Source organism: Corapipo altera, unplaced genomic scaffold (genome assembly GCF_003945725.1).
Source record: "Corapipo altera isolate COAL_440 unplaced genomic scaffold, ASM394572v1 46, whole genome shotgun sequence".
In the NCBI taxonomy this organism is placed as follows: Eukaryota; Metazoa; Chordata; class Aves; order Passeriformes; family Pipridae; genus Corapipo; species Corapipo altera.
The window spans coordinates 14,262,381-14,286,522 of record NW_020884883.1 but is presented as its reverse complement, the minus strand read 5'-3'; the positions used below and the strand labels follow the sequence as shown (position 1 = coordinate 14,286,522).

The following is a 24,142-nucleotide window of genomic DNA, read 5'->3' as shown; positions in this document are numbered from 1 at the left end:
GTTTCAACCTCTTCCCTTTCTCTTGCTTTGCTAACTTGCCTACTGTTACCTCTGCTGATTTTATACTTTTTTTTTTAACTTATCCTCCCATCTGCATTTTCCCACTTTCCCTTTGAAGCTTCCTGTTTCTCCTTCAGTTACTGCCTGTGGTCTTCTTCAAAAGCATAGTTTGACCATGATAATGATCAAAGAGTCCAGAACAGAGGTCTGGAAGGTAAGAGGTGCATAATGCGAAGAAGAGCACTGAAGATCACAAGGAGGCCCAATTAGCAGTCTAGAGGATAAGGCAGCACTGGAGGCGGAGCAAGAAAATATCTGATGCTGGCCAGAAATTTGGGAAAATTATTGAGGAGGCATGAAAAGGAGAAATAGAGTGGAATTGGGCAGAATTGTAGCTCTTTTACTACTTCCTAGACTGAACAGAAAGACAATATTTTCTCTTCCTTGTCCTACCAAATACATGACGAAAACCAAAAAAAGTGTTCTGGTTTCATCCCTTCTTCCTTGAGGCGTGTGTGTGTCCAAGTTAATGCAGAGACAGCTCAAGATCTCTCTGTAGAGAAGCAGATCCATGCAATGCTGCAGTGAGATCCCTACCTGCAGCTCCTGGAGGATAGGAGCTTCCATCATCCTGCTTCTGCTTTGGAAGAAAACAGTGGGAACTTCATGATTGCTGTGTCAGTCCTTGGGTAAGATACCATTACTGTAGACTCATGAAAAGAAAATAGCAGCATGATTCTAGCTAGATTTTAATAATGAATGCTCTTTTAATTACTTGCTGATTACATCTGATTATCTGACTTTCTATAATCTTACCAAGCATCAAGGCAATGCTCACTAGCCTGTGCTTCTTTATGTTGTATTTTTCTAACTTTCTGATTTCTGAAATGGCTTCATTTTTATTCCTCTGTAACCTTCCTGGAGTTCTCAAATGCGTTTAGTTGTTATATCCAGGATGGTCCAAGATACCTGGCCAATTTTTTCCAAAACACCTTAGTATGTGTTATCTGGTATTGCATATTTGAAAATGTGCATCATTACCATGAGCTTTAGGATAAGAAAAAATTCACTGTTGCAGAAACCCTGAAAGTACCATTCTGCTGCTTTGCAGATGAAACCCCAAATTCTAGTGAGCATTTTTTGCTCTTTCACATCATTATGGGCAACTTTATTATGCCTGTCTTGTTCTGGACCACTGTGGTTTCATTCAAACATGATTGTATTTTGAAACTTGTCTTTTGTTGTCCTTATTTCAGCAAGTCTCATGTTCTGGTTTAGTCTAGAAAATCAGAGGAAAATTATAAATTTCCTTTAAGGTTATTTTCTTTCTTTGCAATCTGCTCTGTAACCCTAGTTCCCTTGCCAGCCATACGAGTGCCTGTGTGCTTTATTAGTTATTTAGTTGAAAACATTTTAGGAAATGTTTCTGTATTATGATTATTGCTAATGAGCTGTGTACTAAACAAAAGTCCATCTGTGGTCTTCTCATCTGTTTTCAAATTAAATTGAAAATTAATGTAATCAGAAAGCTTAAGGACAGATTACAAAACCAGCTTGGCTTCATTTAGGAAGAAGAGGTACTCTTCAGTGCTGAGCCCTTCAGAAAAATCTCTCCACAAAAGCAGGTCCCTAGATGGGACCTGAACTCTTGAAAATCTGTTCCTTCAGGCTTTCTTTCCATCTGTTCCTCTGCTGGAACAGTAGTCCAAGACTGACCTAATCTTGGGGCTGCAGCAGAGAAACTTTGCCTGCAATTGAATGCTTTTCTTCCAGATGATTTCTAATAGGAAATTCATCCCATCTATTATGCATTATCTTATTTTGGAATATGCCAGAGGCATTTAAAATACTGTATGTTACTGTGATGTCCACAAGAAAAGGATTACTGTGTGAGGTAAAGTACCCCTGTGGCCAACACTTGTCATGGTTGCTTAGTGCTTAGCAGTCAGGCTGTGCTGAACTGACGGGCTTAGAATTTCTATTGGGCATCCCTTGCCCAAAGTGGATGAGAATGACCCCTTTTGTCCTGTCTGTTGTTATCAAGCAGCTTTGGAAAATGAGCACTGTTGAATGAAAAGAAAGCAGCAGATGACATTTTGTTTTCTGCAGGAACTAGTGTATAGGTTCTTTGTTTTTCAGAAATGATTTTCAATAAGATGTGCTAGTATTGCTGCTATTTTAGCTGTAGTTCTTTTGTTCTTTTGTTCTGTAGATTTGTAGGAGTTGGGGTGTCCATTTATATTAGAGATCTCTTCCCATGTAAAATCCCATGGATACTTAAAATAGGAGTATGTATGTTCTGAATAAGTTGTTTGGGTTTTTTTTTTAATATTACTGTAACATTTCTTTCCTGGAGCATAATTTTATTTCTACAAAAAAGAGATGGTCACATTTTCAGAACAATAAATTCTGTAAATTTTTGTCAGTATGCTGAGATTACACATACTCTGATAACAACACTCACTGTTTTAACCCAGCAGTGATCATGGGTTGGGGACTCCTGTAGAGAGCACAATACTCTGTGATTTAAGCCACGTGTCACCACGTGTTAGATCTGGAGATCCAATGTTTCATAATATAGTCATCACACATACAGTTCTGGAAATCTTCTGACTTTAGAGTGTCTTAGTCATCTTTGTTGCTGTTTTCTGCAGCTGACCAGAAAGCATATTTGCATGATTGCAGTGCCAGTGAGACCTGGAGGCTGCCAAATCGGTGACCTACATTGTGTTTGGTAAACAAGAGAACTGTGCTCACAAAACAGGTTAAGTTTGAAAGTGTCTTTGCATCCAGGGGTTTGTTGGCATTTTCTTGGGTGATTTGAGGATCATTTGCGAGCCAGGAGTCTCAACTGGACTTTCAAGTGTGCCAGCAGACTGACTAGTTGGATTTATATACTCTAATTTTTGACCACCTGGTTTTGGTCCATGTCAGGAAGCCAGTGGAGGAGTCAGAGCAGGAGACAGCAGTGTTATTCCTGTGATTCTCACAGTTCTTTCTGTATGGAAGTCAATCAGCTCAACTGGGTAAGCAGTTTCACTGAATAAAGGATACATCATCTTTAGAGCTGGTTTGGTGTTTGTTGATATTTTTAATAATTCACTAGAGTGATGTTCCGAGGGTTCACTTGTTTTGGCAACAAAGAAATAGCAATGACATGGGTCATCTTCCACCAGCTGCATGCTGGTAGTTTCAAAATGTTGGATCTCAAGGTTGTGAGCGTGATGTATGAAGAAAGTTCTAATGAAGTGCAGGGCTTGAGTACAGTAATACTTTGAAAAAACAAATGTTACTTTGTTTCTGTCATCCCAAAAGCTTCTGCATCCCTGCACAACTTTACTGCACCCTGGCACATCATGATCATCAAATTAAATGTCCTTGCAGGTTCTCCTCTGAAGGGCCACCAGCGTGTGGCTTCACAATCAGCTCAGCTCCAGCTAAGTCCCTGCTTATGGGGAGGTAGCACGAATATGTAGAGGGGGGAATGAGAGGGCAGGCAGATGCACACTCAAGCCAGCTGCAGCTGATTCTGAAACCAGAACTCAGACAGGCTCTGAAACTTCTTAACACACCCGTTCTCATCCACTGACCTCTGCTCAGCAGTGCACAGTCTGGACTGGCACAGCTAAATACAGAACCGTGAGAATCCTGTTTCCCAGTTAGAGCCTGACCTCAACAGAGTCCCTGTATGGATATGCTGGAATTACTTGGCAGTCCAGCTGTGACTTCCTTAGGAGGGTAGTGAGGGGAAACAACTTGAAGGCAGAAAAACAACTTCCTTATGTTCCTACCAGTAGCAGGTCAAGCCCTGGGGTTTTGGCCCTGTGCCGTTACTGCCAGTGGAGTCTCCTGGCAAAACAGAAAGTGAACCCATGTCAGTGGGCTGGTTTGGTGGTTGGACTAAACAGAGGGTTGTTACTAGGACCTTTCAGTTCAATTATTTTTGTTTTACATGCTGTTCTTTATGACAGTCTTTATGGTTCTCTTCCCTTTCTTTGGTATTTCCCACCACACTGGTAAACTTTACTGCAAATACTTCAGCTGACTGCTAGTAAACTCTTTCTTAACTTCACTGGGGTGGAGTTGCTTGGAAATGTACTGGCTCATGGATATAAGTATCTGTGGCATAACAGGTTCTTATGCATCAGGAGAGCTGTTGTAACCGTCTGAATGGACAAGGGATCTTGTCAAAGACTTTTGGCATTCTGTAGGTTGGTAAATCCACGTTTATTTTGTCATTCACCTCTCAAACACTACTTTATGAGGCTTGAATTATGCAAATAAAGGTTGCTTCTTCCCCAGTAGGTTGGATTTATTTGTGTCTAATAATTCTATTTTTAGTCAGTTTGTCAGCTCTGAAAGACTCAGTCTTATTGTTCTTCTGATTTTGTGGTTAGATATAATGGCTCTCATTTTTTACCTTTTACTTTAATACTAAGATTCATTTGAGTGATAGATTCCTTACCATAGTTAATAAAGCAAAGAATTTGAGTTTGTGTAGAAATCCTGGGTGAAAGCTGTCTGATTTGTACATATTATACCTTTAGATTTTGACAGGTTTTGGAAGAAGGGTCTTTTACAAATGCTTCAGTCTGAAGCAGTTCCTCGGAGCTGAGCTTTCAAAAGTAGCTCAAATTCAGAAGTCATTCAAGGCATATCCATAATGAATATGAATGCAAAATAAAAAAAAATGGAAGTTTCTTCTGCTTTAAAATGAAGGTTTATGTCATAAATAGTATGCTGACAACTGCAGATACCTTTACTATATCATATAGGGTATATTTCCAAATAAAGCCATGTTTAAGTTCTTCATAGGGCCTGTTCTTGGGCCTCCAAAGTGCTGCATTTGCCATTGTTGAGTCAAAGTGGTGGTAGCAAGGTAGTATCATCCATGAGTTCTTGTTGATATAAACTTTTGAAAATAACTGAAAGTAACTGGACTCCACTCTTTTGTGTGCAGCTGTAATCGGAAGAGGATTTTACAAGATTCTTTAATGTAATTTGAATATATGTGTAATCTGTTGACCTTGTTATTAGTTTTTGATGACTGTGGCATGATAAGTGCTGATAATTGGATTTGCTCTAGGCTGAAACCTGACCTGCTCTATGCAAAGGAGAGGATCAGATCTATTGTAAGAGGCCTCAAAGGGTCTACCTTAGAAATTGCAAGGCCAAGACTGCTGAGAGTAAGGTTCTGAGGATCTCTGAAATGTGGCAATTACTTAGGAAGGACATGCTGTCCTAAGGAATGCTTCTCTTTCAGCTTAGTTTGAATTGGACTTTTCACCCAAAGGTTTTGTCCTGTTCTCTAAATTTTCTTTTTTACACCCTTGAGCATAAGGAAGGCGGGGACTTAGGAACAGATTGGGGTTTGCTCATAGCTCAAGTTGCCTTCTTGTGAGAGTGGCCTTGTAGTTTCAGCCAGTGCAACATGAATCCTGGGTGTGGAAGTAAGCAGCACAAACTTTTCACTCAGCTCTTGGAAGGGCATTCAACTCTCCTTGTTTAAGCCATGTGCAAATGAGGCCTCTAATCCAAACTAGGTTTTAGCTTCTTTCTCCAGAGTGTGGGGAGAGGAGGAGATCTTCAGAGATTTATTGTATCCAGGTATCCAGTGTTAAAAATAGGTGGGATTCATTGCCCTATGGAGATGTGTGTCTTTGTCCACTGAGTAGAGAAGAAGCCTAAAAATTAACTTTGTCTCACTGTCAAATTTTTAGAGGACTAAATTTAGAGGAAGTTAATCCTATCTGTGGTTCAAGAAAGTATGGGTTACATTTGTAAATTCTGCAAATAGCAGCCTGTCCACCAAGTCTCTTCCAGTTCCTGCTTGCTTCAGCTTAAAGGTGGTGTAGTCTCATAGTACATCTCCTCTGAGGATGAGGGGAGTGTCTAACACCTTTATGAAGGAAGTATGCAGCAATCAGAAACAGCAGCAGGAACTGGTGGGGAAATGGAGCCAAAGAGATTTTTTAAATCCTGTCCAGAGGGATCATGCAATGGACCAATCTGCACTTTGTTTTTCAAGCCATCCCTTTTTGTCCATCTAGGACAGTGTTGCTGAAACTGGCCTTCTTTCTTATTTTAAGCTTTCTGTGTGGGAGGAGTATAACTGCTTAAAAAAATGGGTTTGAGTGGCAGTTTGCACAGTACAGCATTGTTAGCCCTGCTCTTCCCATTCCCACTGGGCTCATTGACAGTTCTTAGGAATACACAACATAGGCATATGTACAGTACATCAGACAACAGTCCCTCCAGCTCAGTATCCCATTCCTGCCAGTGACTAAGAGGTGTCTGTGCACCTTTCTATAGACCTTTCCTAGCCTCCTGTCATGTATTTTCAGCGTAGGAGACTTTCTAAACATAAATCTTCCTTGTTAAATGAAGAATTGGAGCTGACTTTCTTTTCCTCTTGTGTTTTAGAACTAAAAAAGCAAAAAAGGCACCTGCTCCTCCAACCAAGGAAGAGAAACCCAAATTAACCCTTTATGAAGAGGAAATGGATCCAGATGAAGGACTCTTTGGTCCAGAAGAAGATTTCTCATCAGTTGGTCCCAGAAAGAAGATGAAAGAGAGTAAATCTGTTCTATATTTGTAAATACACAGATTATTTTATCTAAAAAATGTGTGTAATAGAGCTTTTAAATTAGGGTGGTACAGAATATACAAGCAAAATAATGACTTGGGAATGTTAAGGTAAATCTTCAGCTGAGCAGAATCATTTAGAATCATTCAAAAAGAATAAGACCTATACAGGTACCATAGCTGTTCACTGTAAACATTTTGAACTGGGATATTAAGGTCTGTGTAGGAGCTGTCTGTCCCACAGTCACTCATGCCACACTAACGAGTAATGTGACCTACTGCTGAGTGCAAGGAAAAAGCAGATTTACCAACTCCTGAGAGTGCAGAGTATCACTGCACTTTGTGATTGGAAGTCTTTGTTAAAAACATAATTGTCTACATGATCTGTTTTTTTAGCCCAGTAGCCACATTTACTAGCTAGTGTTAGTCCAGGCATCATGTTACATTGCGTGATCTAACTACAGCATTTTCTGGTTCCCCTTTCTAGATCTGAAATTATTTGAAGATCCAGACCTTGGTGGGGTGGTGAGACTGGGTGACTCACTGCTGCTGCCAGATGCCTGTGAGAACAGCAAGTATGTGCTGAGCAGGGGTCCTGAGGAGGACACTGAGGAACTGCTGAGGTACTCATCTTAAATGTCATGTGGGGTGAATGAGAGAAAAGCTTAAATCCTTCAAATGCAAACTGTGAATCAATACTTGTACTGATAAGTGAAATGTAAGACGTGTGTCATGGAGTTTGGAAATCAAACACATTAAAAAGGAAAGTAGGAAGACTCTCTGAGAAAGGTAAGGTGCAAGGTATTATTCTCTGACTCCAAAGGAAATGACTTGAAGGCCCCAGGCATGCTATCTAGTTCTTGTTTTCTAACATGACACTTCTGCTTTCTGCAAATGATCCATAGGGAACCTGACCTCCATTTTGAGAAGTGAGGAACAAAGCCCAGAGACAGAACAGTTCAGCTTCAGGGAGGTGAAATTAGGGGCTCTTGCCACAGGAGGAAGGGTTTTCTGCTGATGGTTCACAGACCTCTGTGCATGTTTCCAGGAGGAATCCTATGCATACCTCCACAGCAGTAAAGGACTCTCATTAAAATCTTTATCACCCTGCATTTAATTTTTAATCTAGTGGAAAGGACTGGAGCTCAGAATTATAGGAGGGAATAATGTATTGCTTCCCCCTTGATAGTGTAGCACGGGAACAGCCCATAATGTGTTTTATCCCTGACATCTCTCTCACAAGACTAGTTTACCTGCACTGATAATCCTCAAGAGATCAAGCAGGGAACGAATGCTCAGAGAAACCAGCGTCACCAGGGAATCTGTGCTGCAGTAATGAGTCAAATTCATGCCTTCTGGATCTTAGGCTGGCATCTGAAAGATGAGGCCAGCCAGCTTCCAGTGCTAATTCGTGCCAGCCAGCTCTTGTTAGGATGTATTACTTCCACAGCAGGTACTAAGCCCAGGAGAAAGAAGCTGTGTGTGGTTTCCAACCACTCCTGAAGCAGGTAATTTTGCAGCTATTGCTTTCTATGCATGTAGAAGTGCTGTCTGCCTTAGCAGCAATACCTGGCTTACTTTAAACAAAGGTTAAATTGGGTTGGGTGCCATCTTGCATTACATTCTGACAGCCCACCTGATGTTTATAGAAGCTGATGGGGCAGAACATGACCTGATTTGGTGCAGTGGTATATTGGGAGCAGACACGTATGTGCTTGCTATATTTTCATGTTTGCTTTAGCAATCTCAGCATTGAGCACTTGATCCAGAGTGTTCATACAGCTAGAAGTGCCTGTTCCAATGCGCTCCTTGCATTTTCATCCTCTAGAGAGAGCCTTTCCTTCTGTCATGTTAATGTGTTCTGGATTATGTATGTTCTTTTCCTCTGTGGCAGAGAAGGGTCTCTGAAGTCTGCTCTGAGACCAATAGACCATGGTTTTAAATCATTTTGGGTCATCAGTGACAGCAGCACACCCAGATGGTTATGGAAACTCATGGGAAAAGATTACATTTCTTTTAAATTCCAGTAGTTTTCATTTATCCTTGATTTGTCCCAGTGCTTTCAACAGTTGACAAGTCATCAAGATCCAATTGGAAATGAATGCACATAATGAAGCAGAAAATCATGCCAGTGGTCCAATGGGAAAGTTGCTATGGGAATCCAGAGGCAACTCCTGGCTGTGCAAGAGGTATAGGCAGATAGGTCAGGATCTGTTGACCTGTTCAGGAGCCTAACACCCTCTGAAATTCCCCTAGTAACCCCAGTTCATGGTGTTATCTGCACATCATAGAGAGCTGGTAGAGTTAATGCAGGGCAGTTGGGGCTCAAGGAGAAACTGCTGTTAATGGGGCGGGAGGAGTGGCAGTGCTTTTTTCACCTAACCAACACTTCACCTCGCCTCTATGTCAATTCTTTGCAGTCACCTGAAACCCCACATCTAAACTTTCTCAAGTGGTTGAGCACATTACATTTTTTTTTCTGTTCAGCCTCAGCAGAACTGTCAGGTCTCATAAATTTAGGGGCAGCATTTGAATTATCTCCCACATTCCCTTACCACCGGTGTTTACATATTCTTGCAGGGCAGTGCCACAGTCTCTTTTCCAGGCAGTGACCCTTTGTGGTGAAAGGAAATGTTCAACTTGAGCTGAACCCTGCAATCTCCCCGGCATGGGGGTTTGAGCATATTTTGAAGCCTAAGAATAAGTCTTGCCTTTGCCCTGAAGGTCTTGACAAGTACTCTCCTTTCCCAAAGGAGACTGAAGAAATGTCTCCCCAGCCTTCAGATCAAATTAGGAGCTGTGACAACCCATTCCTTCAGTGGGCTCAAGCTGTATGAGCTGCTAGAGGAAAACAGAAACGTCTGGGTCTGTTGGACATACTCTGTTATACCACACAGAAAGTTTGCCTGGACACATTTTGTTAAGATCCCAGACCATCCTGAGCTATGATGCTCCAGCAGGTCTGTCCAGGTCAGAAACCTGGACATGGTTCACCAGTGGATTAGCTGAATGATGCAGATATGGGAGCTCCTCACTCATGTAGTGAACATTCACATGTACTACAGAGTCTGCTCATGTGCATGTGGTAGATCTGAGAAGTGTCTGACTCACTGTGAATCATGGGAAGAGTTAGGAGAGCACTGCCCAAGGCAGAGGAAAGCAGAACCTTCTTCTTCCAAAGGGGAGGTGGGAAAAAGATATTGCTCAGAGCAGAACACAGGAGCAGCCAAATCGTTCGTGATTTTTATGGTACCTGGGTGGTTGTAGCAGCAGTAGCACCACAGCACTGTCAGCACAGCAGTGAATCCTCAGCAGTGACTGTAAATCTTGAGGCAGAGACTGTTAGGGAGACAAACGAGTCTGCAAAATGTACGTGGGCTGTACTTGTCACAACATGAGGGAGAAGAGAATATGATAAATATTCTCATTGCAAACTGAAGACTCTGCTCTCTCTGAATACCTGCTCATATGAAATGAGAACTACTGTTTTAAATAGAATCACCTACTTTACATTAACAAGCATAGAGAAGAACCAATTTCTCTGTAAATGTAATGGAGGGTTTCTTTTTATGGAAAAATACCCATGTCCGTTCAAACAAGTATCTTCCCTCTTCCTGTCCGTTGACCAGCCTTTTACTGGTTACTAATTTCTTGGCCTACTGACAGATATTAAGTGATGGTGATGGGAAATCTTGCTGAGCTACCTCACCCTAACCACTGGCTTAGTAGATGCAGGCACTGTTTCCTACCACTAGGTCTGCCATAATACATCAGTAAGGTGTCTGTCTATACTTCATGTCCTTCCAGAACCTGTGGAAAAGAGATAATTGCTGTGGTAGGAACCAGCAAGGTCAAGTCCCATTGCGTTGCCTTTGGGAAAACAGGATCATGTCTTACTCTTCCTTCATAGGATGTGCTTTGAGAAAGAGAGGGATAGGCAACTGGATGGTTTTGCCTGATTTATCTTTGTTGGAGCGTGTTGCTCTGAGCTTGGAGAAGGTTATCCTTGAATATTAACCAGCTTTCTTGGGCCCCTCTTCCCTCCAGGCCTTTATCCCATGGTACTCTACTAAGCAGGCCCCTGAAGAGACCAAAGACTGCTTTCCTGAAATACGGAGTACTGAGCTTGCTGTGCACCCTCTTCACTGCTGTAAGAGACTTCACCATTTCATGGTCACTGCAGCCAAGGCTGCCATTGAGCATCATATTCTCCGCCAGCCCCTCCTTGTTGGTGAGAATAAAGTCCAGCATAGCACCTCTCCTTGTTGGCTTCTCTATCACTTGGAGAAGTAATTTGGCCTCAACATGTTCCAGGAACCTCCTAGATTGCTTATGGCCTGCTAGTTGTCCTTCCAACAAATATTGGGGTGGTTGAAGTCCTCTTTGAGGACCAAGGTTTGTGAACATGAGTCTGATGCTTTCTATAGAGGACCTTACCCTCTCAGTCTTCCTGACCAGGTGGCCTGTAGCAGACTCCCACTATAATGTCACCCATCCCTGCCCTTGCTTTAATCCTGCCCCATAAATTCCTAGATGGCTCCTCATCCATCTCCAGGCTGAGCTCCATGCACTCCAGGTGGTCATTGACATCAGGGATGACAGTCCTTCCTTGTGTCCCCTGCCTGTCCTTCTTAAAGAGCCTGTATCCTTCCATTCCAACACTCCAGTCATAGGAGCCTTCCCACCATGTCTCCATTATGCCAGTGAGATCATAGCCCTGCAAGCGTGCGCTCTTCTACCTCATTAATCTGAATCATACCTGTCTGGTGTGATGGATCAGGTTTTTTTGGAAAACCAATGCTAGAATTGATCCTGTGAATGTTGCAGCAGCTCTGTGGGCCCACAGAATTACATAAATTATCGCACATCCTAGCCTGAAGTAATTATCCCAGTTGTCTGAGCAGCTTTTTAGGAGAGATTTAATTAGCTTCACCTTTGATAATGAATAGGGAGCTGAGATGGAAGGAAGCAGCTGTCAGCACAACATTTGTCTTTTTCTAGTGCTTAAAAACGTGTTAGCAGCAGGATCCCAGTTTTGCTGCCCTGAGATGGCAGACCGTGTGTTCTTTCTTAGGATTACACTGATGACCCTTTCAGGAGCATTGCAGTGTTAGAGACTGAAGCTGTTTGTGAAACCACATCCTAACGCTGCACATTTCTAACCATTCAGTCCATACAAACCCTGAAGTTATCTCTGTTGATTAGAGCATAGTGTTAATAATGCCAAGATCATGGGCTTGATCTCCATGTGGGCTGTTGACTGAAGATTTGGACTTGGTGGTCCTTGTGGGTCCCTTCCAACTGAGAAGATTCTGTGATTGTGTGACTAGAGGTTTGTCAGCTTCCGGTTTGCCAAGGAGCCGTTGCCACCCCTGAGGCAGAAAAAGTTTGTGTGATCATCTTCGAGCAGGCATTAGCAGATGCTGAATTCAGAGAACAATACTTACGTCTTCAGACTGGCCAGAAGTCATGTGGGGCACCATCTCCAGCACTTTTGCCTCGTTCTGGGGGTATGAGAACAGCACCATAGTTGGAAAAAGAGCTTTGAGAAACTCCAGAGGGTTTTAATATAGATCCTTTGGGCAGAGGGTTGTTTGGGCAATGGGCAGGTGGTAGAGGAGATTGCAGTAACTGAGTCAGAAAGCTCCTGACCACTCCAGGGCAGTTTGTCTCGCTTGTTTGTGACCTAACTGTGGGGAAAGGTCTTTGATTTAGGTTAAAATAAACAAATACATTCTTCTGTGATGGTTTTCAAGCATTTACTTTCTTCATTTAATTCTTTGTGTGATGTATAGGGTTGCTATTTACAAACACTGGAACAGCTATAAAATAAACTTGGCCAACAGAATAAAAAGGCTTTTGCCAGACAGGAAACATTAATCCTTGCCCCACTCTTAGGAACATGTATAGGTTGTACAGAATAATGCAGAGAGGTGGCCTGAAGTCCTGACCTCTCGTAGTGTAGCAAGAAATGTTTTTGCTGGACTTGAGACTCACCACGTTTCAAGGATCTTGCCCCAGGCTGTTTGCATTTTTGACAGACATTGTCAGCTCAGGGGGCAAAAGCTGCCTGCTTTTCCATGCCCCAGCTGCACCTTTGTCTGGTGATTAGGGAACTTTCTAGAGAAGCAGGAGACAGAGGTTTGAACTTCTTCAGACTGGAGAAATTGACTTGTCTCAGTTCCTGGGTGAGTGATGTAACCAGCAGGCTGTTTTCCTCAGAGGGCTTGTGGGCATATGTGTGTAGGACTTACCTGTGCTAATGAGCCCATTCTCTGGCTCTTGGCCAGGCAGCACCAGGGACTGCATCCATGCTGTTGGGACTCTCTCCGGCTTCAGAACAAGGTGAGTGTATACAACTGCCTCCTGGGAATGGTCCCTGTCCTGCACCACCTTCGAGTTGTGCCGTAGAGTTTTTTGGACGAGGGCTGATCTGTCCCAGACTAAAGCTGTGCCAGTGGTTCTTGTAGCATTTCAGCAGTACAAATTCACACATTCTAGTGTCCAGACATATTTCCTGGTCCTGGTTAAAATACCACTATGAATTTACCCATAGTGGATTGCAGGGGAAAGCTGAAGCAGAAAGGGAGATACCTTCTACGTGGCCCCCAGTGCTTGACATTCCTGTGGTTAACTCCAGCCTGTGTGTTTCCCTGGGCCCTGCTAGACACCACACTGTCTCCAGTGACCATGGTAGCAGTGATGGTTCAGAGATACTTTGAAGCCTCCTGCCTATTTTTGGGCCCAAATCTTTTCTAAAGTTATAGATGTGATATTACACCGCTCCCCAAGGCTTCACTAAGGTATCTCTTGTGCATGTAATTAACACCAGACAAAATAAAGATAATAAGATAGGGAAAGATAAAAGTCTGTTCTGCAAGAACTGCTGTTAGTTGCACAACAGAGCTTCAAGCATGAGCCTTTTTGGATACTTTAGAAAATTATGGGAGTCTTTGTCTCTTGCTTTCATTACTGATTCTTCTCATTAGAGCATTCCCAGCAAGCAGAATACACTGTTCCCGTCATGCTGTACATGCACATAGTCATTCGTGTCCCAAAGATTTTGTCCAGAGAGACAGGACAGAGTTCAGAGAACTGGCATCTAAAATGCTGATGTTTGGATGGGGACTGTGTCTGTCTCCAAGTCAGAACTCATTTACTCTCCTGAAGACCACATGCCATCGGTCATTTTGTAGGGCTTTTTGACAGCCTTTCTTCAGTAAGGGTTTTGATTGCTTTCTGTGTCTGGAAACAAAGAGAATTTGCACCAATAGAGTCTGTGAATCAGCACAACAGTATGGCAGGAATTTTAAACAATGTGGCACTACTTTTCCATTACAGAAAATGAGAGAGACTAATTAAAGAATGATTAATTACACGGATTGTGTGCCTGGTGGTCTATAAAAAGATGGGAATGGGAAGGTTCTTCCTTTAATCTTGTTTCAGAAAAGTTGCTTGATTTTTTTCTTCCTCCTCCTGGCCTGGAGTTAAATATGGTAGTAGTTACGCACTGTAACAACTCATTTGCTTCTCAAGAAATAGTAGTCCTTGTTTCTATCTCTGCCTGAGGCATTTTGCATTTTACCTCTTTAGTTTTGCAAAGACAGTTCTGTCTCACATGATCAAACAGCAGTGGATCAAACAGTTTGCCTGCCACTGCAGCACTGAAAAGCAGGTTTTGAGACAAAGACCACATATTATCTGTATTCTCTGTAAGAGACTTCTGTCTAACCCAAGTCTTGAAAAAATCCAGGACAAAGGAAATTACATTAACAGATTCCAGACTTTGAAAAATCATCCCCTGCAGAATCTTTGGGTTAAAAGCACTATACCAAACCCTCACTTCCTAAAAAACCCAACAACCTACTGGACTGGACCTTTTGAGGGTGATTTTGGCTTGCTGAGTAGTTTTGTTGCTGTGGTTAGCACAGAAATTAGTACAGAGCCACACAGGATTAGAGAATTCAGGAATCTGTACCATCTGATCAGGTAATGAGCTGGATTTACTGCTGCTCCTTCTGGGCAGTGCACCTACTTCAAAATCATGCTTCCTCCATAGGGTCTGTATGTATATCATGTGTTGTTCTCTGGTTATTATGGTTTCTGTTATTTATGACCGGAACTTTATGACATGGACGCTGATTCATTCAGTATTTGTTTATGCCAGGAAAGGAGGCATCAGATCAGTTAGTGAGACTTCAGAAATACCAGCCCTAACATGTTTTGTTTATTACAGACCAAAGAGAACAAGAACATGTCTTGGCAATGTGATCACAGGTGTGATATCTCTGGGATATCAGAGTTTGCAGCAAACAGAAAAGCCTGGTCTTAAATGAAATTAATTTCTTCCACGTAGATGAGAAATTCAGAAATACATAGAGTGTGTTTTGTAAGTTAAGTGGGATGTGTCATCCACAGGGAATCATGAAAACTAAAAGACATCAGAAATCTTATCTAAACAAAGAAAAATATAATCTCCAGAGTTATTTGGAGGATGAAATTTGAGGAGCTGCCTGCTGGAATACCACAGGTAGAGTTCAAGGTGCAGAGCTCTGGGTCAGTGGACTGCTCTGTCCATCAGCTGGTCTGTTTAGATATTTCCCAGTTCTAGATATCAGTGTTCAGGCAATTAATTTTAAAAGAGTAACCTTGGTTAAAACTGAGTCTTTTTAGATTCCTTTTGGGATTCACAGAAAGACCTGTCTGACTTCAGGAATGGTTTTACCTTAAAAGGTTCTGACTGACTGTACAGCAGAAAATTTAGGCTGATCCATGTTGACTTTATGTCCAATTCATGGTGAGCGTAGTTTGTCTCAGCCTGGGCAGAACAGTTGTAAGTTCCTCACAGCTTTTAATGAGAGTCGACACAAAAAAGAAACCCTTGAAATCATGCAGTTTGTCTTAGTAATAGTGGGATCCTTAGCTGAGGGGTCTGGAGCTCTTGAAGTACCTGTGGTTTTTACATTCAAACAATATTCACTGGAGATGGAAGACTAGTGTCTCTGTGAGGTTGCTTCTTCTGTTGATCATGTTCCCCATGGTCCTGGACAGTTGCCCTCGTCAGTTGCTTCCCAAATTATGGAAAAGCTGAGCTTTGCTTTAATTGTCTGCAAAAAGCCCTACCAATTGTTCTGCCATGTAGCAGAGGCATTTACAGTATTTCTCCTAAGACTACTGGCAAATAAAGAGAGAAAGGGAGGAATCATTGTCCTGTTTAGTCAACAGAAGTTATCCCAGTGGTTTCACAGGGATATGGGTAATACCTCCCCTAAGATGACCTCATTGCCTGGTAGTGAGGAAGATATTAACTGGATATCAGGGTTCTTCCCCTAGAGAGGGTGATTGAGCACTGGAACAGGCTCCTGAGGGCAGTAGCCACAGCCCCAAGCCTCAAAGAGTTGAAGATGCGTTTTGGACAATGCTCTCAGGCACGTGGTGTGACTGTTGGGGTGTCCTGTGCAGGGCCAAGAGTTGGACTCAGTGATCATTGTGAATCTCTTCTAACTCAGGATATTCTATGATTCTATGGTTATAATTACAAAAGGCAAAGAGTGGAAGAACCAAAAAATACCTGACATGAAATGACTCATTCATGCTCCAGGGACTGCATACCTATGGGGCATGTGGAAGGGGAAACTAAAAAGGTGTCTTCCTTAGACTCCTATGTGTTATCCTGTTCCAGTGAGTGGAGCTGCTGGAGAGCATCCTTCTTTTCTTTTCCTCCACATACTCACTTTTCAAAGGCAGACAGCCCTTGGAGTTACAAGACAGTCTATTATAGGGGCTCTCTCCAAATCTTTAACAGCTCATGTGGGAACAGAGTTTGGCACACACAGCCTGCTGCATCTCTGATAAGGTCAAACAATGCAGGTAGAAAATATCCTGAACTGTTTGAAGTGCTCTGGGTTATTTCACTAGGAAATAGAGGGAAATTGTCACAAAAAAGAGTTGTATATGGTCACAGACTGCAAAACTTCTTCAGTTTCCAGGAAGCAAATGTGAACACGGTATTTTTAAATCCATTAGTGTTTCCAGTTTCTCATGATTGAGCTCAGTCTCAGTTTTGGGTGATGGGAATGAAGAGGAAGCAGAGCTGAATGTGAAAAATTTTAGTTTCCCATGAAAATGTATGGGAAGCAAATCATCCTGTCACAAATTAAAAACGTTTGTTTCCCAAACTAAAATAAAGTTCTTTTTCATTTGATAATTGCAAATTACTTTTAATTTAGACATTTGAAAACATGCTGTAAAATTAATTAACTTGTACAATGAACTGAGAAGCCACATTATAAAAGACAGTTCTTATGGAAAGTTCTGTGGAAAGAGAAATTCATCAAAGTAATTCTTTCCTGCAGAAAGTTATATTTTGAAAGATTGCATTTTCTTACAAAACAATTCAGAAATTCCCAAGATTTTAGTAATATTTTCTTTTCATTCCAGAGTTGCAGATGATTTTGAGAAACTCTTGGAAGTTACCTCTAAACCAAAACCTAAGGTACCACCAAAACCACTGCTGTCTCAGAAGCCAGCAGTTGCCCCCAGGAGCACCAATTCATCTTCGCCGACAAAGCCAAATGAAAGCAGGATTCAGACAATGAATGAAGTGGACATTCTCCAGTATATCCAGGAAAATATGAACAATGAGGATACCAGTCTTTTTTGAACATAGGTATTTTTAAAATGTAATGATACCACCTTGGCCCTAACTCATGGTGAGCTCTAGTGACAGAAGCAAAAGCTGACCAGGTGTTTTTACTGTCGCAGTGCTTATTTGTGTCCCAGGACATAGAGAACAGCAAGTTTGAGTAGAAGAACCTCAACATGAGGTTTTCAAAACAGTGCAGCTGTGGTATAATGTTGCCTTAGTTTTTCAAGGGTTCACAGGGAATGTGGACAAGGAAGTAGCACTACAGATTGTCTACTACTGGTTTAGTTTCAACATATTACAGTTTTGGCCAGTTGATTGAAAATGGTAAGAATGTTGTACATATGATATCTGTGAATAATGTCCAACAAATGGTCTGAAGCAGAACGGGATGGTGTTCCTGTAATTTTTAGACAGTGTATTTCAGCTCACTGGAAAGGCCATTTTTCTTTTCTCCAGTTCGTTTTTGTAGCAGCCTTTTCCTGCCTGACTTGTATCTCAGTAGTTTATAATAGGAACTGTTGAGTATAGGTAATAGTTCCTCAGTATTTCAGAGAAGCACTGAAATCCCAGCTAAGCCTGACTACCTGCTGCCTTAGTTGCTGCACAAATGCCAACTTGTAAGAGAACTTTAGACCTGCAAACACCAGACTATGCATCTCTGACTCCTGGGTAGAACTGCAAATGACTGAAGGTGGGTAAGAGCACAGCTCCAGACATATACAGAGCTTGCAGTATGTGGGATGTTTGGATGCTGTAGGACTCCTGTGAACTCCAGATCCACAAGAGCTAATTTTTTCCAGCCAAGTCTTCCTGGGCTTACACTGTAGTTAGCGGAGAGACAGAGATTTCTCCGGGAAGTGATTCAGTGCAGGTGTCTTAATGGAAGAACTCTGAATTGCTCTCTGGAGTCACTGTTTCTCTCCTGTTCCTTCAATTTACCCAGAACTTAAAGAACCAGCCATGGTGGTTGATTCTACTAAGGTAAAATGAATTTTTGTGATCAAACAGCAGTCCATTCCTTACTATGTAATGGATAAAAAGAGGGAGGACAAACTTGGGATCATTCAGAGGAAAAATACTAAAAAGAAAATATGCTGAAGAGCTTCTAATATGCAGGAAAAGAAAACCATGGTAGAATAGGCATCACAGACTACCCCCTCTTCTTGTCTGGCTCAGCCGCTCTGGTTGAACATACTGGATTTGCTTCTGATGTGGGTTGATATCTGCCATCATGCAGAAAGAGATTCCTGAACTCACCCCACATGTGGTCTAGCCAGAGGTGAAGACCAGCTTCCCAGAGGGAAAATTTTAATATGTTTAAGCCATATCACTATCCCAATATTTGCCTTTCTAATATAGAGCAGAATTAATAGAAAACGTTATATATATTTTTAATAATGAAATTATTTCTATTAGTATTTCCTTTTTAAGCCAATGGAAAATATTATGAAGGTATTTTGGTTTGATGGGACAGATAAAATATAACCATTGGCTTTTGTCTATGTCTGTTATGTTTTACTATAATAAAGCATTTTGGTAACCCACAGGTGTTATTGTTGTTGTTCTCTCAGTTGTACATTAGCAACAAATCAGAGTTAAAGAATGGATTCCATTTAACCCATGAGAAGTGTTACATGGTATTAAAGTGTAAATAGGTATGAAACCAAGAGTGTAGCTGCACTCACATTTCCTTTGAGAGCAGTTAAAGGTAGAATTATGTATGGGCAAAGGTAGTACCTGATCCTGTCTGTTCCCACAGAGTCCTGGTGCAATTAGGAATCCTATTTATCCTAGCCTGCAAAAGGGGAAAAGAAGCAGTGGGAAGAAAATAAATGACTTGCCAGAGAGCAGGCAGGGAGCAGCAGGCAGGATAAATTAATTCAGGGCAGCCTTCCTGTTGCAGTACCTGCTGTCATGAACAGCCACTGTATATTTAACTGAGGGCTGAGGAATCATCATCTCCATTTTATTTGGCACTATGTGTGGACGCTGCTTGTATTCCTGTATTTTTGGCCTACAGCCCATCACACAACCTGAACACTACTAAAACCACCACACTACAGGCCATTAATGATCAGTGGACTTGAGTGCAGATCTTCAACCTCTGTGGGGGATCAACAAGGGAAAAGGATTAAGATTTCTTGAAGTGCATTAGAGAAATCAATGAAGAACAGAGCTGGCAGCATCCTGGGAGACCAGTTTGTCCACTATCCTGTCCTGAGTGGGAACATCTGTCCTATGTCCTGCTGATAGCAGGTCTTACTGGCTGGGATAATGTGTTTCTGATGTGAGACCACAACTGGAAGAATAGGTAGGTGCCAGAGCAGGACATGGTGGCTGAGCACGGTTAGACTGGAGACATAGCTGAACATGGGCACTGAATTATTCCTGCAGTGGCAGTAATTATGCTGGTACTATCTCTCATAGACATTTTTTTAACCTGCCCTTAAAAGTTTGCCTCTCTGGAGAGCAGCACTGGAGATGTCATAGCCTCCCTGGGTGTGCCATTACAGTTCTTTGCCATCCTCTTAGAAATGGTTTGCTACTGTTTGACGTAACTGTTCCTTCCTGCAGCTAATCTTGTTACCTCTAATTCTCATCACCACAGAAAAAGAGAAGAGTATATTCCTTTCAGTCTCTTTTCCAGACTGAACAACTCTGTCCAGTGAGGGTGGCAGCAGGAGGGGTCAGGACACCACTGTGGTATCAGCTTCTCATGACCTGATGTGCCCTGGATGAATATTGTCCTCTTGCACTGGATTTCTCCTCTGTTTTTTGAAGAATTATTACATATCCACATACCAGTATACCAGGGGCAGTAAAGGATGCCAATATCCCACACACTGTCATTAAAACTGCTCAGTGCAGTGACACAATGCACAGCCTTTGTTCCAGCTGGGACTGTTTTTCTTTCACTGTTTCACTCAGAGCAATGTCCTCTATCTGCCTTCCACCACCTCTAAAGCTCCACTCTGAAATGGCTCATGCTTTTGCAGAGCAGTGGGAGGGTGTGTATTTTATATTACCTTCATAATCATAGGAACATTCCTGGTAGTACTGATGTAACAGCCTTACAGTTGTATCCATTCTAAATGGCCAAGGAAACTTTGCCACCGGGGCCTCCCTAAAATTTTCAAATTACCTAAACAGAGGGAAGGAAGAGCTGTTAATTGCTTCCTGTGCTAAATTTTTAAGATTATTTTAAGGTCAATGTTTTGCTTCCAAAAATCTATCATTCCTGTCAGGGAACTAATATAAAAGGATCCTTCTTAAACCCTGGTGTTATGCATTTGTTTTACAATGCAAATATCTAGCTGCAGTAATATTTGTGAGCACTTAGAGGTGAGTTACAGTCCTTGAATAAATTATATATAATGAATCATTATTATACAAGAGAAGAATGTCAGACAAATGTAGCCCAGAGAAATTGAACATATTATTTGAAATGCCATAGGGAAGCCATACAACATACTTTGCATCCTAGCAGACTAGAACTTTCTTTTTTTCTTTCTTTCATATATCACTTCTAGTAGCAGCTATTTGATTAGCCTGCTCTTGACAACTCTTGAAATTCAATTATGGTCTCTAATGTTCTTGGCTGACAGGCATCACCTTCCAACATGAGTAATACAGCTCATCAGAAGATTTGAAAAGATGAGGGTTTTAGTGATTAGCACTCATAAGAGGTATCTCTATTGCTTTACAAGCAGCTTCTTGTTTTGCATAACCTTCTGCTTGCTATGTGGTACAGCACTAATTGAAAAATAACACTGTATACTTCATTATTCAGGTCACAGTTAAACAAATTACTTCACCAAGCTGAGTATATCACAGATGGCTTGTGGGTCATCTCCTGAGGTCTGTTCAGTTGCTGAATTTTTAGGAAAGCTAATTCCCACATAGCACCTAAGGCCTAGTTCTGTCAGTGACAATTTGGGTTGAGTTCTAAAAAAAAAATATTAATTGAAACTGATACTTCTGCTAAGTTTTGCCCAGATGTTAGCTTCTGCAGAGAAGCTGAGCTTGCTACAGCAGAATACATAAGTCAGCCTGTGATTTAAGGTCATGAAAATCCAGCATGCTCATGGCATTACCTACTGCGAATGGGCAAATCCTGAGGTTTTTAGATTTGATATAGAGTACCAGGAAGCACTGATATTTCACTTAAAAACGTGACTGTAACTAATGTCACCAAGGATTCTCGAATCTGTCTGTATGGATCAACCACATTTCATATTGATCAATGTGATCACACATTTGTGACAGTTTAAACCTTTGTAAGTCAAGAGGAGAGAAGGCTTTTACTGTGAGTTTTTATCTATATTCTTCTTATATCTATATTATAACTTTTCATCTCAACATGAACAACAGGACTGAATAAAGTCACTCAGTTGCTTTCTGTAGTGCACCCATTCCTTCCTTGATTCATCTTTAAACCCTTCTGACCCAATTTTTTCAGGCGTCATCATATAACTGATCTTCCTTTATGGCCTCCTGCATACTGGTATTTCATGTCATGCATTGAACCTAATGAAGAATTCAAGTGATGGGAAAATCATGTGCACTGCTTTGAGTTAAAATACTAGCAGTGAAAGGTGGTAAATTAAATTAATAGTCAAATTAAGTGCTGCTGCGGGAGTTTAGAAGTCAATGAAGCTGCTTAAAGGATTGATTAGTCATAGATATTTAGGGACTAAGTTTTATTCATACCAAGATGTTATGGATACTTAATATTTATACAGACTCAAGGTTAGACTCATGGAAGAGAAATCAATCAGTGGTTATGCCACTTAGAGCTTGGGAAGTCCTTGAGCTACAATTGCTGGGAACAAGGAGAATACTCAACAAGTATTATGATATTTCTCTATAGTGATCTGCTTTGGGCTGTTGTGAGGAATTCTGTTCTGGGCTAACCCAAAGCTCTCCTCTGCTCTGAGACCCCACCTGGAATTCTGCTTACAGTTGTGGTGTCCCCAACATAAGAAGTACGTGGAACTGTTGGAGCAAGTCCAGAGGAGGCCATGAAGTTGATAAGAGGACTAGAGCACTTCTCCTATGAAGACAGGCTGAGAAAGTGGGGGCTGATCAACCTGAAGAAGAGAAGGTTGCGTGAAGACCTCATAGCAACATTCCAGTATGCGAAGGAGGCCTACAAGGAAGCCAGAAAGGGGCTTGAGCTGTCGTGACAGGACAAGGGGAAATGGCTTCAAACTGAAAGAGATTTGAGATTAGATATTAGGAAGAAATTCTTTACTGTGGGGGTGGTGAGGCACTGGAACAGGTTGCCCAGAGAAGCTGTGGATGCCCTATCCCTGGCGGTGTTCAAGGCTTTGAGCAACCGGGTCTAGTGGGAGGTTTCTCTGCCCATGTCAGGAAGGTTGGGACTAAATGATCTTTAGGGTCCCTTCCAACCTAAACTATTGTGTGATTCTATGATCTCACCCTGAATGATAAGGTTAGTAGATACTGCAAATTGCCTAGGATGTCAGATGGTGGAGATTTACCAAAGTAACCAGGCAACAAATGGCATCATCACAACACCCAGCAAATTGCAGTGGAATAACCCCTAAACAGACCATCTGCTGCTATTTCATGATCTTTTTCATTGAGGTGCTGAGGAACCTCAGAGTTTGAAGTCATCACCAAATATAGAAAGACCTAACAGCCCACTGGCCCCTGCTGCATCAGTAGGCACTGTAGTTTGTTACCCAGATATATTGTTTTTGTTAGCCAGTACCAAGGAATCATAGGAAGGATCTGGAGGTCTGGAGCTGTTAAAGCTGTGGGGAAGCATTGTGGTCAGTGTGGCCTCTCAATGGGGGACTTCCAGTCACCCTGACAAATCACAACCATGTATGAAAACCATCATTTTGTTGGATTTTGGTAAAAAAAAGGTGCAAATCAGTCTCTCCTTGAACTCATTTAGTACACTCAAAATATGATTTAGCTATTTTCTGCTGAGGGCAATGTTTCTGTGCCATTGATGTCATCGAAGGGTTGTTTCCTGTGGCTGCTGGGAGGATCATGCAGTCAATCTAAGCTGTCAGAATCCCATGCAGATCAGTAGAAGCCTGGTGATGCTGATGCTGGAGAGAGAAGGCAAAGGAATAGGATGTGACACCACTGTCAAGCGTGATCAACTTGGAGAGCACCACTGAGAAACAGCAGTGACAAGACAGAATGAAAGAAGGCATCTGCCTGATTTATACACACAGCTCCAGAGCCTTTCACTTCCCCTGAAATATTATGACTGTGAGGCTGAAATCAACAATTGATTTAGTGGTTCTTTGGCAGAGGAGCTCCAGGGGTTTTCAGGTGAATATATAAGCAAACAAAATAAAATTACAAAATTCCTGAGGTATTTACTGAGCACTTTTCTTACTTCTCTGCTAATTTATCTGCTTTTTAAGTTCATCCAGTGAATTTGTGCTAGTGATCACAAAATTCTCAGATTACTTTGTTGGCAATAATAATTTAAGGACACTGATTTTACCTCAGAAGAAATAGTCCATTTGGTAATGTCTGGGGATGTTAACAAGTTCTTACTGTGAATAAAATCAAACATTTTTTTACCTTGAATGGTGAGAACCAAAGCTACCTAGTTCCCTGATCAGCAGGTGCTGGAATGGGTTTCACAATACCTAGCCAGGTCTCCTGCCTATAACAGCTTTATCTCTGCTCATCCGTCTCTGCTCTCCAGGCTGTTCATAAGTTTTGTATTAAGCAAACGCTGGCTCAACTAAAGGAAAAAAACTGTATTGTGTGGAGATGGCAGGAGACAAAACAAATTCCCACACCTCCTACTCCCAAGTAGATGTCCTACTTGCTATAAAATTCCTGTTTCTTCTTTTAGGAATCCTGTTTCTTTCCAGTTTTGGCTGGGAAGGTAATGTATGATTTTGGCACTGT

General features: G+C 41.7%; 1 protein-coding gene across 2 annotated transcripts in view; it reads left to right on the top strand.

The window, feature by feature from the left end:
• Positions 1-18,770, top strand: part of HS1BP3 (HCLS1 binding protein 3) — a 50,957-nt gene extending 32,187 nt beyond the window's left edge. For both annotated transcript variants that reach the window (XM_027641130.1, XM_027641129.1), the window contains exons 5-7: positions 6,424-6,575; positions 7,073-7,208; positions 17,026-18,770. In XM_027641130.1, the coding sequence (XP_027496931.1) occupies positions 6,424-6,575; positions 7,073-7,208; positions 17,026-17,248 (511 nt within the window). In that variant the 3' untranslated portion in view covers positions 17,249-18,770. The remainder of the gene's footprint in view (positions 1-6,423; positions 6,576-7,072; positions 7,209-17,025) is intronic.
• The last annotated feature ends 5,372 nt before the right edge of the window (positions 18,771-24,142 follow it).